The 15389-nt window shown below is 36.6% G+C and overlaps 1 long non-coding RNA gene, 1 pseudogene and 2 gene segments (V, D, J or C); 3 read left to right on the forward strand and 1 right to left on the reverse strand.

Moving 5' to 3' along the window:
- LOC125247268 overlaps positions 1–10943 on the forward strand; it is a 93370-nt gene extending 82427 nt beyond the window's left edge. Inside the window, 2 exon segments of the V gene segment in view lie at positions 8245–8279; positions 10449–10943. Coding sequence covers positions 8245–8279; positions 10449–10609 — 196 coding nt within the window.
- Positions 1–15389, forward strand: part of LOC125247272 — a 241774-nt pseudogene that overhangs the window by 94587 nt on the left and 131798 nt on the right.
- LOC125247270 overlaps positions 1–15389 on the reverse strand; it is a 213203-nt gene that overhangs the window by 64903 nt on the left and 132911 nt on the right.
- LOC125247327 lies at positions 996–4376 on the forward strand. The gene is made up of 3 exons (XR_007180059.1): positions 996–1120; positions 3548–3697; positions 3805–4376. It is a non-coding gene; the product is annotated as an uncharacterized LOC125247327 (long non-coding RNA).

Here is a 15389-nt window from a genome sequence, read left to right on the forward strand (position 1 = left end):
AAAGTTTATCTATAAACGGGTAACACCAGTGACGGTAACACCAGTGACAATTTCATAAAAAGGTAACACCAGTGTCATTTTTAATGAAAAATGCTTTTTACAAAATGGCTGCTGCAAGGTGTCAATCCACATGTTGTCAATCATGATATATTCACTAAATCAAGTAATTTAATCCATTTGTATTCTATTTTTTTGTGATTCCCTAGCAATAAAGTAAGTCACACCAGTGAGTTCAACTAAAAGCTTCATCTGAAATTATGATTTTCTAATTCAAATTTCTGATAACTGAAAAGAGACAGTGGACTTTCCATCGGCCTTTCTTTATTGATCTTCAGGAAACAGGAAGAAGGAAGTCAAGTGATGTCATCAGTGTGATTTTTTATTTCAAAATAAGAGATTTTTGTTAAAGGTAACACCAGTGTCACAACACCAGGGGACCACTACATTCATTATATATTTTATAATATTTATTTGGCATTTGTTTTTTTTTTAATGTCATTTACATCATATATTTGATAGTTATGCATACATTATTGTATTTGAAATGGTAGAAAAACCTGTTTCTGAGCTCAAAATAAAGCACTTTCCCTGTACATGACTGTGGGGACAAGAGCTTCTGTGGTGTTTGAAATTTTATAATTAATTAAAAAAACAAATATTGCCACATGTTATGGCTCAAGAAGGTTAAATTGTTCAAATAACATATTGTTTCATATTAAAATATATATATAAAAAAATTTAATCCTAAAGTGTTTTTCAAGTGTAATATTTCTGTAAAGTCTAGGGACAGAAAAGTATGAAGTGGCATAGCTCCGCCTTCACGTGTTTCAACAAGGTCCTGTAAGTGATTGTAAAAGCTCTTCTTCTTCGCTCTGCTGACATTCAGGCGTTCAGTTGCGATCAAATCGTGTGAGTTTCAACAATGTCTGGAAGAGGCAAAGGCGGTAAAGGACTCGGAAAAGGAGGCGCCAAGCGTCACCGTAAAGTTCTGCGCGATAACATCCAGGGAATCACCAAACCCGCCATCCGTCGTCTCCATGTGACTGTCACTGAACTGTTACCAGTGTTTGTGTACATGACCGACCAATGGTGGTGAAGAAGGAGAGACTGAAAGAGAAAGGTCAAAGCAATTCAAAAACGCACACAATGAACGGTGACTTTAGAAAGCAAACATACATGGCCTTTGGTTTCACATGTGTAAGTGAAAAAACAGATGCACAGTCCAGCACACACTCTTCCTCCTCTCCTCTACCTCTCCTTCTCCCTTGTCCTGATCCAACTACTCTTCCACTCCTTCATCTGTTCCTCTCCCTCACACAGACATTATTTTTCTCTCTGCTCCTCTGTGTTGTTCTGCATCCATATTGAACAAAACCATCAAAGAGGTTTTTTTTTACAGTGTATCTCCATGAAACAGAAAGAAGTTCAACATCTGACTGTCTCAGACTGAGATTCGAATCAGATCATTCTCAATGTTTCAGTCATCTGTCACTTAAAATATGCTCATCAGCTGTTTAAATATATTTTTAAATATATTTGAGCTGCTGTTATTGCAGAAGTAGAGGATTTATCCTGATTATTGTAGGTGTGGAGAGTAAGAACAGTGGATAAAGTTTTTGATGAGACTGAATTTGAATGACCTGAACTCATTATTTTCCCTATTGCCATTGCAGATCATGAGAGGTGTTTATTTCACATACAAATGAAAAGTTAAAATAAAGTTATATAATACATCTATAATTGAAACAGCATTGATCAAACAGGCTGCCACGTGTAACATGATCACGAGTGCAGTTATACTGAATATCAGCACGGCTGTGATTCTACCATAGACATGAAGAGCAGCACGACTGAATGTCATATATTACTTTTATATAACAGCTATATTCTATAAGCAAGAACTTTCTAACTTACCTTTCAGATTAAATCTGATTAGTTAGTTTGCATATTTTCCATGACATCTGGTGAAAGAAACCACTTCTTTCAATCCTGGAGTGAGAGAAAACACATTAAAAACATCTATTTCTGCTTCACTCCACATCGCTCTCATACTGTGATCTGAAACACAAACAATAAAACATCCCAGTGCTGCCGTAATTACAGTTTTTTTTTTTTTTTCAGTTGCTAAGAAGCATTGTTCAATACCGAAACCACATTTTCAAAACTCTTCACACAGTCAGAGAAACAGAAGTCAATGCAGACCAAACTGTAAACCATTTTTCATTGCTTTCAGACAAAATGCATTCAGTGACCACACTTTTCAAAATTCAGGAACTCTTTTCCCATTCGTACTCCACTATGTATTTTCAGCACATTTTTCTAATGCTAACACACTGCATTCAAAATGATTAAAAACACATTCAAAACAGAATGATGGCAAATTCCAAGCTTTTATGCAGTAATTATTTTAAAATATTCTCAATTTTATATTTTTGATTATTGATGTGAATGTTGATGAGAACTTGTGGCCAAATGCAAGAGAGAGAGCAGACTAGAACATCACTGTAATTTACTGTAATGAACAACTACACATGATGTTACAGTAAAGTGTAGAATGTATTTTATTTATTCTTTTTTTATTATCATTGCAGCCCTGGAGTTTTTACATTATTCTATATGAAGAACTGATTTATGTGGAAAATCATTGAAACTTTAAAACAGAAAAGTTCAGTAATTATGTAATGCTTCCTGTTGTTAGTGTGTTTTAGGTCAGTGTGTTGTGAATGAAATGTGTGTTTTCTGAATGAGTGTTATGTTGGTCTGAGTGAGTTTTGTAGGTGAGATTAACTGTTCATGCTGCTAATGCAGACTGTGTGAAGAGTTTTGGAAAATGTGGTTTCGGTATTGAACAATGCTTGTTAGCCACTGAAAAAAAACTGTAATATCAGCACTAATGGTTATTTAATTTAAAAATAAACAACTATAACACCAATCAGACATAACATTATGACACTGACAGGTGAAGTGAATAACACTGATCATCTCTTCATCAACGCACATGTTAGTGGGTGGATATATTAGGCAGCAAGTGAACATTTTGTCCTCAAAATTGATGTGTTAGAAGCAGGAAAAATGGGCAAGCGTAAGAAAAGAAAGAAAATAGAAAAGCTCAGAATCAAAAGAGCCCAGAAAAAGAGCAGAGAATAAAAGAGACAGAGCAACAGTTACATTCATCTTTTATCCCTTCCTTGACCATGTGACTGAAACCCAAATGTGAGACATTCAAACTGACCAATCAGAAGATTAAACTTCCCCCACTGTACTAAAGGTGTGACCATTTGTAGACCTCGATGTCCACACATCTTGGCCTACAGACCTTGATCACATTTGTGTCTTTCAAATGGCCCTTATATCAAGAGAGAGGGGCCTGAAACAGTAAAGCAAATGTCTTTGTTCATTTTAAAATATCTACAAATATCATTAATATTAACTAATTATTAATATATACTAAATTAATTAACATCAAAGTACTATAATAAAAGTTTTAAACTGCAAAAGTAACAAATATAAAAAATCAATCAATCAATAATCTTCTGTATCTCAGCAGGTTTTCATCAGATGTGCTTCAGTAATTTCCACAGTCGCTTTGGGATCATGCAGGTTTTCCAGAACTTTGGTGTGTATTACGAGGAACAAGAGAACATCGAGAAACAAAAGGAAGAAGAGAAGAAAAAGAAGGAGGAAACAGATCATTAAAGTAATAAACAGCAAACACATCCTTAACATCATTGCCTATATTTTGTTCTTTTTGACAGAAAAAAAGAGATTTCTTGTATTTCATATATTTTTTTTCCCACCACCCAGCTGAATAAACTTGACCTGCACACAGCAGAGCAGCATCAGACTGCAGAAGTTTGTCTTCCTCATGTGGCGTCACTACAACTACGAGCGAATGAGACAAGGAGCTGATTTCTACCTGCTTCAGTCCAACTCCACTTATGTGAACATCTGGACTGCTGTTCAGAGTCTCGTCATCATCACCGCTGGATACCTGCAGCTCAGCTTCCTCAAGAGGCTCTTCAAGAGCAAACCAGCAGAGGGCGACAAACCCCGCTGTTAACAAACTCTAGAACTGCGACTGTTTCACCTCCATTTATAACCTGATCTTCAGTGATTATTCTGATCTTGAGTAACAGATTTTTTTTTTTTTTTTTTCTTTTAGTAACAACAAGGTCTCATTTGAACTGTTTTTTTGCTTCTTTTTTAATGCAGAGATTTAATAATTTTGCCCTTGTCCAATGAAAGAGACTTAAGAATATGAAAGTATATAATATTTCCATCACACCGAACAATTACAAGAAGACAACAGTGAAGATGCTCGAGATGAAATGTGACACATCTGATGAGTATAGGAAATAAAGGAAAGTCAAAGTAAATATCAGAATATTTATGCAGCATTTACAATTAAGCTGTGTGGAAAAAAGTATAAAAATATAATTCATTTGTGTGTTTAAAATATTAGGAGAAATTAGCCTTGGCAGAACCGAGGAGGAGGCATTTTATTCCAAAAATATTAAAATGTAATTTCTATGACAGAAACATTACACTTTAATAGTTTGTAACCCCAGTGTATCTCCAGAAAGAAGAGCAGCAGTGGATTCCAGTCACATGAAGCTCCTGTGAGGACGCTGAACATCTGCTGATGGAGCTGCTGTATTCTGAGAGGAACAGAATCACCTGATGATCAAACATGAGCTTCACTGTCCACACTTTATTCTCTGAAATGAGTCAGAAGAGTTGGACTAATGGAGAGATGAGGTTTGTTCATGTTCATCAGTTTATAATGAAACACTGTCAGTGTCTGAAGCCTCTGGACTGCTGAGATCGTCCTTGACTCGGTTAGAGAGTAAGAGCTCCAAGAGTTCAATCCACAAAACTATTAATGATCCGCTGGATTCAGAAAACAGGTCACGTCTGTGAGCAGTTGTGTTTGTGTGAATGTATGAGGGTGAGTGTGGTCTGAAACAAAGACAAATGATGAAAATTAGACACAAATATGAACAATCCTTCTGTTAAACTGTTACAGATATTAAACATTCATCATCATAAACATAAATGAATAATAAACAATCAGCCATCATGTGAAATTCATTGACACTTCCACAAATATCATGTAGTGTGACAAAGTAATCTTGATCTGGTAACAGATTAACAGTTAGATATTAATATATCAATAAAGTGAATGGAGTATCAAACACATGGACTGCGTCTGAAATCACATACTCTCTTCAGGTAATTATTTTGAACAAGTAATTACTTCATGACCACTAAAGTATGTTCTGTATAGTGTGAGTGTGTGTATGAATGTAATCTGGACGAACTACATCTGCCATGATGTCATTATCATGTGATCTCGTGGCCTCATTGGATAGTAAAGTTCCCATCAGATGGTCATCCGGTACTTTTCACCTCCTCTTTTATAAATACTGTGAATTCAGACATACTTTTGTCACATACTGTTTATGACCTGGTGTGTGATTTCAGATGCAGCCACAGTCTTAAAGGAAATGTGTGTAGAAAATATAAAAGACATGTGACCCTCTAGTGGTGAAGTGTGGAAGAGCAATTAAAGCGATTGACTTTCCTACAGTAAATAATACAGATAATATTATAGTGTAAAGTGGACGAAGCACCACTCACATTTTCTCCAGATTTTAGTCCAGTTTAGTAAGGGATATAAGATTGTATGTTACATGTTTACTAAACACATCATAATAAATAAATAAAGTCTAAAATAAAGTTTTGATACTCCATTGTGTTGTTTGTGATCGTCCATCAGCAGCTGCAGTATCTCTCAGCTGTATCAGTGCATCACTGTGACGTCTGACTGACCGAGGTTTTTGTACCACTCTTTATCACTGTGTGAACACTGAGCCACTGCTGTGGTAACTCTGACAGTAATAATCTCCTGTATCTTCAGTCTGGACTCCACTGATGGTCAGAGTGAAATCAGTTCTGGATCCACTGCCACTGAATCTAGATGGAGTGTTTGAGACTCTTTGGTTTGCAGAATGAAACATGAGTTTAGGAGCTTCTCCAGGTTTCTGCTGGTACCAGGCCATATATGAACCTACACAGGCATTGCTCACTACTGTGTTTGTTTTGCAGTTTATAGTCACTGATTCACCAATCTGAACCGTTTTTACAGAAGGGGTTTGAGTCACAGTCACCTGTCCACTTGAAACCTGATAGAAAAAGCAGAATATTTGTGTAAGATTCACTGTTGATTATATTATAATATTTTAATGTGAAATGTTATTGAAACATTTACCTTGAATAAACAGAGTGAGAGTTTGTGTTCACTTTTGTCTTGTGTGAATGAAGATTGTGTTCTGTTCTGCTCTCAGATGAAGTGTTAAACACACTAAAACACTAAGCACTGAAGCTCTCAAACAAGTAGATTTACAACAGACACACTATAAACTCTCTACATATAAGATTTGGTATTTCCACTGACTGTAAGTAACTTTACAACTGCATGTCAACTTATTCTACTTACCAGATCCCAAACCTAACGGCTCTTCTACAGTCTACTAATACTAATATAATGAGAGTTAGTCGACATGTAGTTGAGAAGTTACTTATAATAAGTAGAATATTTAAAGTGGACCATCGAAATAAAGTGTAACCTAAGATTTTACATTCAGATTGATGATGTTGAATCGTTTTGTAATAATTGTACATATTGATTAATTGTATAATATTTTTTAATTTAAATTTTTAATTATAAGATGTTTTTATGTTTGACAGACTGATACGACACTAGTCTTTGAGTTTATATGAACATCTCTCAGTTTGAATGAAGCATTTTCAGCTTTCAGTGTCGCTGTAGAAATAATCTATTCACTCTCATGATTCATTTATATAAGGTGAATGTTTCTGATAATATGTGACCAAGATAAAGTGAGCAGAATTCAGCTGGTCATGTGATCTCAACATGGTGGCCAACTTAAGGAGGACAAAAGATTTTTCTAGGCCACTGAAATGACTGGAGAATCAAGAGTGTAGATCATTTTAAACATGTTCGTCAAACACATTCATTATTTCTTTATGAACACATTAATGTACTCCATCTTTAAAAACATGATAACAATGAGAAATCAAGTACTAAATAAATCAATTTTACTGTATTTAGAGTAAACCAGAAAGAACCTCCATTATGGCCTTTTGATCAATGTTGACATGTTGCTCTCTGGGAAATATTTTCATGTTGCCTGTTTTTCCCACATTTTCCACATGTATGAAGTTCATCAGGTCTCATAATCAGGTCATGTGACACTAGATTAAACAATGTGAATATGAAATGTTCAGAATTATTGATAAATTAATTTGAAGCTGCAGGTTTTTCTGTGAATCATGATGATTGAGCTTCATATGAAGAACAGAAGATCATTATGAGAAACTCCACAACATCATCCATGATAAAAGAGGTCAAAGGTCACCTCAGAGGTCACAGATCATCAGATATATTTCTATAAACAGTAGCCACGTTTACATGTGAAGTGTTGCTCTTAATCAAGCAACAGTGTGGATTTGTAGCATATATTACTGCAGGAAGGTACAAGGAAAATACGGACACAGGAAGCTGACCTGTTTGGTGGCTGTGCATCTCAACACTACCCCTCCCTCCAAAAGAAAAGCAGAAGCGTGTGGATGAAGGTCTGTAGTAATGATGAACTGAGTTCCTTCAGTGTATTTAATAAATGTGTTTCAGTTTTACTCCAGTTTGATTTTGACACCGGCATTTTACATTCTGACGACCCCCGACCTCTTGACGTGATGACGTAGAGATAAAGTAATCGGTTTTTATTTTGTTCATTTTATAGAAAGGTTTATCCCACACCTCTCTAACCGATTACAATTTCATTCATTTTTATTCTGATTGAGGTGTTTATATGGAGCATTTTCATTCGGAGTGGACTTTTAAACTGATCACAATGCTCCATGTGAACGACCTACTGTTATATCAAACAAGAGAATGAATGAGAAATATAGGATATGAAGTCAAACTGAATCATGTCTATTGTAAACGAGATCAATAAAATCTTCAACTGATTATGACTGTTTTTCCAGTGATAACAAACATCATTTGGTCCAAACTGAGTGTGTGAGTGTTGAGAAGATGTGAGTTTCTTCTAATATCAGTGTGTTGAAGTGTTGTTTCTCTCTCTCTGCTGGAGTTTGTGTTCACTCGAGTGGAATAGAGGTTTTTGTACGACCGTTTCATTAGATTGTATCACTGTGGTACACATTCGGTGGAGGAACTAAACTGGTGCTCGGTAAGTCCTTTTAATTACATATTTAAAAAAAAATAAAAATACAATTTCAGATTTCAGAAAGTGTTTTACAGATGAAACAAGAACATTTTTTTTTCAATAATAATATTGTTCTGAAACTTTACTTGAAGCATTTATGGTATTGTAAGGTATTCACTTCCTTCCTGTGACATGAGGCTGTCAACTTCATACCCCTACTTCCAGGAAGCATAGCGAAGGCAAACCCTCCCAAATAAAAGTAATTTTCATGTTAATATTAGGAATTTTTTGTTGACATATATATATATATATATATATATATACTACGTAATCATGAGGGTCTCTAGAATCATCCAAACAAAACAAATCTGACAAGAGATCTATAGTTTTTTGTATACTTAGTCAAAAGTACAAGCGTCAACTATAGTTGCCGGTGGGCAAATGACTTACATATATCATGAGTAAATGGGGTATACTGTGTTTAATGGGTTAATAAATCAAGGTTATTGGTCTTGTTTAGTGCTTTTTGCTTTAATAATGTTTTATATTGTTATATATTATATATTGTTATTTGTTAACTTATTTATTTTTTAATTTATTTATTTTTTGTTTGTTTGTTGTATGTGACCCTGGACTACAAAACCAGTCATAAGGGTCGATTTTATTAAATTAAGATTTATACATCATCTGAAAGCTGAATATATATAAGCTTTNAATATTTCTTACACAGTGTTATATCAGCACACGACAAGATAATGAATGAGAAATACAGGATAGAAAGTCAAACTGAATGATATCTGTTGTAGATTAATAAACTCTTCAACTGTTTGACTTTTTTCCAGTAATAACAAACATTTTAAATAAAGTGTGTTTGTTCCTTTGAAAATCATTTAGTCCAAACTGAATGTGTGAGTGTTGAGAAGATGTGAGTTTCTTCTAATATCAGTGTGTTGAAGTGTTGTTTCTCTCTCTCTGCTGGAGTTTGTGTTCACTCGAGTGGAATAGAGGTTTTTGTACGACCGTTTCATTAGATTGTATCACTGTGGTGGACTTTCGGTGGAGGAACTAAACTGGCGCTCGGTAAGTCCTTTTCATTTCATATTTAAAAATCTAATTCTAATTAGTATTAGATATTGTGTAATGCTTTACTTGGATGCATGTTATAAAGCCTTTTATCTTGTCATAAAGTATTGAAAGATAAAATGCATTATAATATTTCTAGATTCATTGTCAGATCTGAAACTGGTTGTTTGTCGTGTTTTAATGCATTATACTTTCTAAAGTTGTAACAATGAACAGATTATATTATAATGAGGGATAATGTGGTTACATTATTCACAGTATCAGACATGTATTATGATGTGTATTAAAATACATAATTCATCAAAACTACTTGGTAACATTAAGTTAAAGTATAAAGCATTATAAACATATTCATAATGTACATTATAATGCATAATATATTTTCATAAATAATTAATAACCAAAGTTAAAATGCATTGTAATATTAGCAGATTCTGAAATGCTTTTTTTAAAGACTTTATACTTTATAAAGGTGTGTTCAATAAATAGATAAGTGTTATAATGTATCATAAATATGGTTACAATTATTCATGAGATCAAACAGTGCATTATAAGGTGCATTAAAAAATTAAAAAATGTGTTATATATATAGAGAGAATGTGTTATAAATTGTTTTATGATTATATAATGTAAACATTCAGAAAAAAATCTAAACAATTCATATAGTTATTGTAGATGTATTTCGTTGTCAATATCATACATTTAAGAAGAGATTTAACATCAGAATATAAATGTTACTTTCTGTATTTCAGTAAATGATACTGAATCTCTTTTGTTCATGTTGTGCTCATAATTCAGTGCTTTATATAATTAAAAAAGTACAATTTATGTAAAATATGTTTAAATATAGAAATGTTTAATTTATTGTTTTGTAACTGTTAACAGTGATATAATTTTAATTTGGCTTTGGTCACAAAACTGCAGTTTGAAATTGAGTTACATATATATAGTGATTGTGTAGTTTGTATATAGTGTATATTATATCTGCTCTAGTGATGTTGAATGTCATGAAGGATCAGATTGTCGTGATTTTTGCCGCTGTTGAAATGCTGTGAGTGAAACAGTGTGTTTTCTTAGTGTTTGTGAATGTGTTGTGTTTGTCTCCTGCAGCTGGTCCCACAGTGAAGCCCTCAGTGTCTCTGCTGCCGCCCTCTTCTCTACAGATCTCTGGAGACTCAGCCGCACTGCTCTGCCTGCTCAGCTCTTACTCTCCACAGGGGGCGCTGGTGAGCTGGACACTGGACGGGTCAGAGGTCACCGAGGGGTCGTGACCAGCGCAGGAGAGCCAGCGGGACGGCCGCTACAGCCGCAGTAGCGTCCTGACCCTCAGCAAAGCACGCTGGGAAGAGGGAGAGGTGTACGTCTGCAGAGTAACACATGATGGAGCTCCTCATGAGGTCTCGTTCCACAAGAGCTCTGAGTGCTGATGTTTCTCTCCTGAAGATGAGCCGTATCTGAGTGTCCTGTGTCAGGCAGGATTCACATGAGTCTAGTGCTGCAGCTGTAGTGATTTACAACTCAATACTGAAAGAGAGCTGGCGTGTCAAAGCACTGTGTGATCTTTCAATCTGCTGTAACATTCAATAAAGCTTCTCAACAAGTTCACTTTGTGTCTGACAACATCATTCAACTAACAGATGAAGATGCAGGTGCTTTTCACAAGCTTGATGTAGCAGGAAATAAAGTCAAATAAAGCTCTTGGGGTTTGAACATGGTCTCTGGAGACAGAGCTGCTCTATTCTGAGAGGATCACAATCACTCCACCCTGACAATGCAAATGGGCTTTTCAGTCTCACTGTTTGATTGGTCACATGATCTGGACTGGAACACACCAGTTTCACTTCTGCTGAAAATGTCAGGATGAAAATAGAGATACATGAAAATGTCATGAAAATCAACTGAATTCAGTCTGTTCAGTTTGATTGACAGGGATCATATATTACACCTAAAACATGATGATCATATTAAACACTGACTCATTCTCTTCAGAAACACAAGATTGATGTTGATTTAGATGATCTAGTGTTATTAGTGTTTGTCTGTGATCAGTGTTGTGTGTGATTGTGTTGTATGAGCAGCTGCAGTATCTCTCAGCTGTATCAGTGCATCACTGTGACGTCTGACTGACCGAGGTTTTTGTACCACTCTTTATCACTGTGTGAACACATATTTACTGTTGATGCTGTGTATACTCAGACAGTAATAATCTCCTGTATCTTCAGTCTGGACTCCACTGATGGTCAGAGTGAAATCACTGCCATAGTTAGATCCACTGCCACTGAATCTAGATGGAGTTCCAGTATGACTGGAGTATGTTTATGCTGCATAAATCAGGAGTTTAGGGGTTTCTCCAAGTTTCTGCTGATACCAGATTAAGGCATTATAAGTTAGTGCAACATCCAAACTACACTCTATTGTAGCTGTTTGACCCTGTTGGACAGTTTTAACTTTAGGTTGAGTCAGAGTCACTCCTCTGGATTCTGAAGAAGAGAAAAGAAAAACAATTATTGTTTAAAACTACTACCATCATATACTTTTACAAGAACACCAAAACCAGAGTCAGTTTTTATCAGTCTTACCTTGAGCAAACAGTGTGAGAGTCCAGATGAAGAAGGTGATTGTGTTCATTGTTGTTCTTTTGTCTTGTGTGATGATGAAGATTGTGTTCTGTTCTGCTCTCAGTCATGAAGTGTTAAACTCACAGCACTATAAACACTCTCAGAGCACTGAAGCATGTGTCACAATGCAAACAAGTGGGCAGGATTTACAACAGACAAACTAATAAACTCTCTACATGTAAGATTTTACTTTCAGAGCATTCTTGAACCATTTAGTGATTAATTGTTTATATTGATTAATTGTGAAATATTTTTGTTTAAGTTTGACAGTCTGATGAGACACTAGTCTTTGACTTTATATGAACATCTATCAGTTTGAATGAAGCATTTTCAGCTTTTAGTGCCGCTGTAGAAATAATCTATTCACTCTCATGATTCATTTATATAAGGTGAATGTTTCTGATAATATGTGACCAAGATAAAGTGAGCAGAATTCAGCTGGTCATGTGATCTCAACATGGTGGCCACCATGAGGAGGGACAAAAGATTTTTCTAGGCCACTGAAGGAAAAGACGGACACAGGAAGCTGACCTGTTTGGTGGCTGTGCATCTCAATACTACCCCTCCCTCCGAAAGAAAAGCAGAAGCGTGTGGATGAAGGTCTGTAGTAATGATTAACTGAGTTCCTTCAGTGTATTTAATAAATGTGTTTCAGTTTTACTCCAGTTGGATTTTGCCGCCGCCATTTTGCATTCTGATGACCCCCGACCTCTTGACGTGATGACGTAGAGATAAAGTAATCTGTTTTTATTTTGTTCGGTTTATAGAAAGGTTTATCCCACACCTCTCTAACCGATTACAATTTCATTCGGTTTGGGCATTTTTATTCCGATTGAGGTGTTTATATGGAGCATTTTCATTCGGATTGGAGTTTTAAACCGATCACAATGCTCCATGTGAACGACCTACTGTTATATCAGCACACAACAAGAGAATGAATGAGAAATATAGGATATGAAGTCAAACTGAATCATGTCTATTGTAAACGAGATCAATAAAATCTTCAACTGATTATGACTGTTTTTCCAGTAATAATAAACATATTAAATTAAAGTGTGTTTGTTGTTCCTTTAAAACACATTTAGTCCAAACTGAATGTTTGAGTGTTGAGAAGATGTGAGTTTCTTCTAATATCAGTGTGTTGAAGTGTTGAGGAACTAAAGTGATGCTTGGTAAGGTTTTTTTAATTAAAATAAAAATAAAAATACAATTTAGATTTCAGAAAGTGTTGAAACAAGAACAGCACTTATATGATTATTAAATATTGTGGTGAAAGTTAAAGTAAAGTCTTTATGTATAATGCATTATAAAGGTATTCATAATATAGATTGTAATGCCTTATATATTTTCATAAATTATTGTAACCAAAGGTAAAATGCAGTATATCTGCAAATTCCTTGCTACATCTGAAATTGGTTGTTTCTCGTGTGTTTTAATACATTATAATTTCCCAAGGTGTAACAATGAATAGAGAAGTATTATAATGTCATAATATTGGTTATAATTATTCATGAGATAATGTGTATAACAATCCTTAATTAATGCATTAAAATGACTTCATGAAGGCTTTAAGTAAAGTGATACTGATATTGTTTTATAATTATTTAATAAAACAATGATATTATCATGTTTATTCATTCAGAAGAACAGCATTATTCCTTTAAAAAAAATACTGAATCTCTTTTGTTCATGTTGTGCTTATAATTCAATGTTTTTAATGCAAGTACAGCTTATACAAAAATATACACATGTTTAGAAATGTTTAATTTATTGTTCCTTTTCATGCGAACTGTCGACGCTGTGTATAACGCATTGGGAACCTTCTGTGTGATAACGTCATTGAAGCACTCATGTATCTAACCAATCACGTAGCGAGACGTCAGAGGCGGGTGACGTCACGGACCAGGAAACTATAAAGCATACCCGGATGCAGAGATCGCTAGCTTCTGTTGTCTTCAGCAAGGGCTCTATGTTATCTTGTGTGTCTTATTTTGTGTTGTTTGTCTATTCTCTATATTATCAGAAAGACAAGATCTCTTCGTCTGAGGACAAGAGCATCAGTTTGCACCACACACACACACATATATATATATATATATATATATATATATATAAGACACAAAATGGCGGAAGGCAAGCGATTCACAAGATGTGTTCATCCCTGCACAAGATATATTCCAGAAGGGGATACACATGAAATGTGTGTTGTTTGCCTGGGGGTTGAGCATGCACAGGCAGCTCTTGAGGGGGCTGTCTGTGTACATTGTGAAAAGCTCACCCTCAGAGTATTATGATCACGCCGGGCACTCTTTGAAAATAAAGAGGGTGCCTCGGCTGGCATTCCAACCTCCGCTGTCGCTGAGGCACAGCGTAGACTTCATCCGTGGGGTTCGCAAATGAAGCTGGCAGAGGGGTTTGAGACGGGCCCAGCCTTATCTCAGCCCTTACCTGCCAGCCCCAGTGTCTCTCCTCTGGCGGTGGAAGCACGCGTTGCGGTTTCTTCCCCTGGAGAGAGGCACCAGTGCTTCACCTCTCTTCCTCCGAGGAGGTTGATGTGGTGAGCGTCAAGACTGGGGAAGAGGACCCGCCATCCTCTTCCCCAGCATATGAGGAGCTCCTGGAGGTAGTGACCAGGGCTGTAGCCAAATTAAAGACAGAGCGGGCAGACGTAAGACCAAAGAGTAATCTGGATGAGTGCTTTCTCCCCGCTCAGTCACTACCCCAGCGTCGGGGTTTGCCTTTCTTCCCCGATCTCCACACTGAGGTGTCGAGATCGTGGAAAAGGCCTGTCCAGTACCGGGTGTTCAGCCCCCAGACTTCGGTCTATAGCAACATTGTGGGGCTGAAACAACATGGATATGGGGCGATGCCCAGGGTAGAAGAGACGCTCGCGAGCTATCTCTCGCCCGAGTCGGCATCATCCCTTAAAACCCCGACGTTGCCCACCAAGCCTCTTAAAACGACATCGAACTTGGTGGGCAAAGCTTATGCGGCAGCAGGTCAGGTGGCGGCATGCTTACACACTATGTCGCTGCTCCAGGCATACCAAGCTGACCTGCTGGGGGAAATCGATGAAAGCGGGGAGGCCACATTTGAGTGCATCCAGGATCTTAGAATGGCAACAGACCTGGCTCTCCGTGCCACCAAAGAGATGGCTAAAGAAGTAGGCCATTCTATGGCAGCCTTGGTGGCTATGAAGAGGCACTTGTGGCTGAACCTCTCGGACATAAGGGAGCGAGATAAAGCTGCCCTTATGGACGCGCTGCTGTTTCCTGTGGGCCTCTTTGGCGATGCTGTTACATCAGTCGTCGAGAGGATCCAGGAGGCTAAGAAACTATCAGAAGCGTTCCAGAGGTTCCTCCCCCGCTGATCAAAAATTCCCCGCGAGGTTGCTGAGCGGGAGCAGCCTTGGCCGTCTACGAGCTCCTCAGTG

Source organism: Megalobrama amblycephala, linkage group LG15 (genome assembly GCF_018812025.1).
Source record: "Megalobrama amblycephala isolate DHTTF-2021 linkage group LG15, ASM1881202v1, whole genome shotgun sequence".
Classification (NCBI taxonomy): domain Eukaryota; kingdom Metazoa; phylum Chordata; class Actinopteri; order Cypriniformes; family Xenocyprididae; genus Megalobrama; species Megalobrama amblycephala.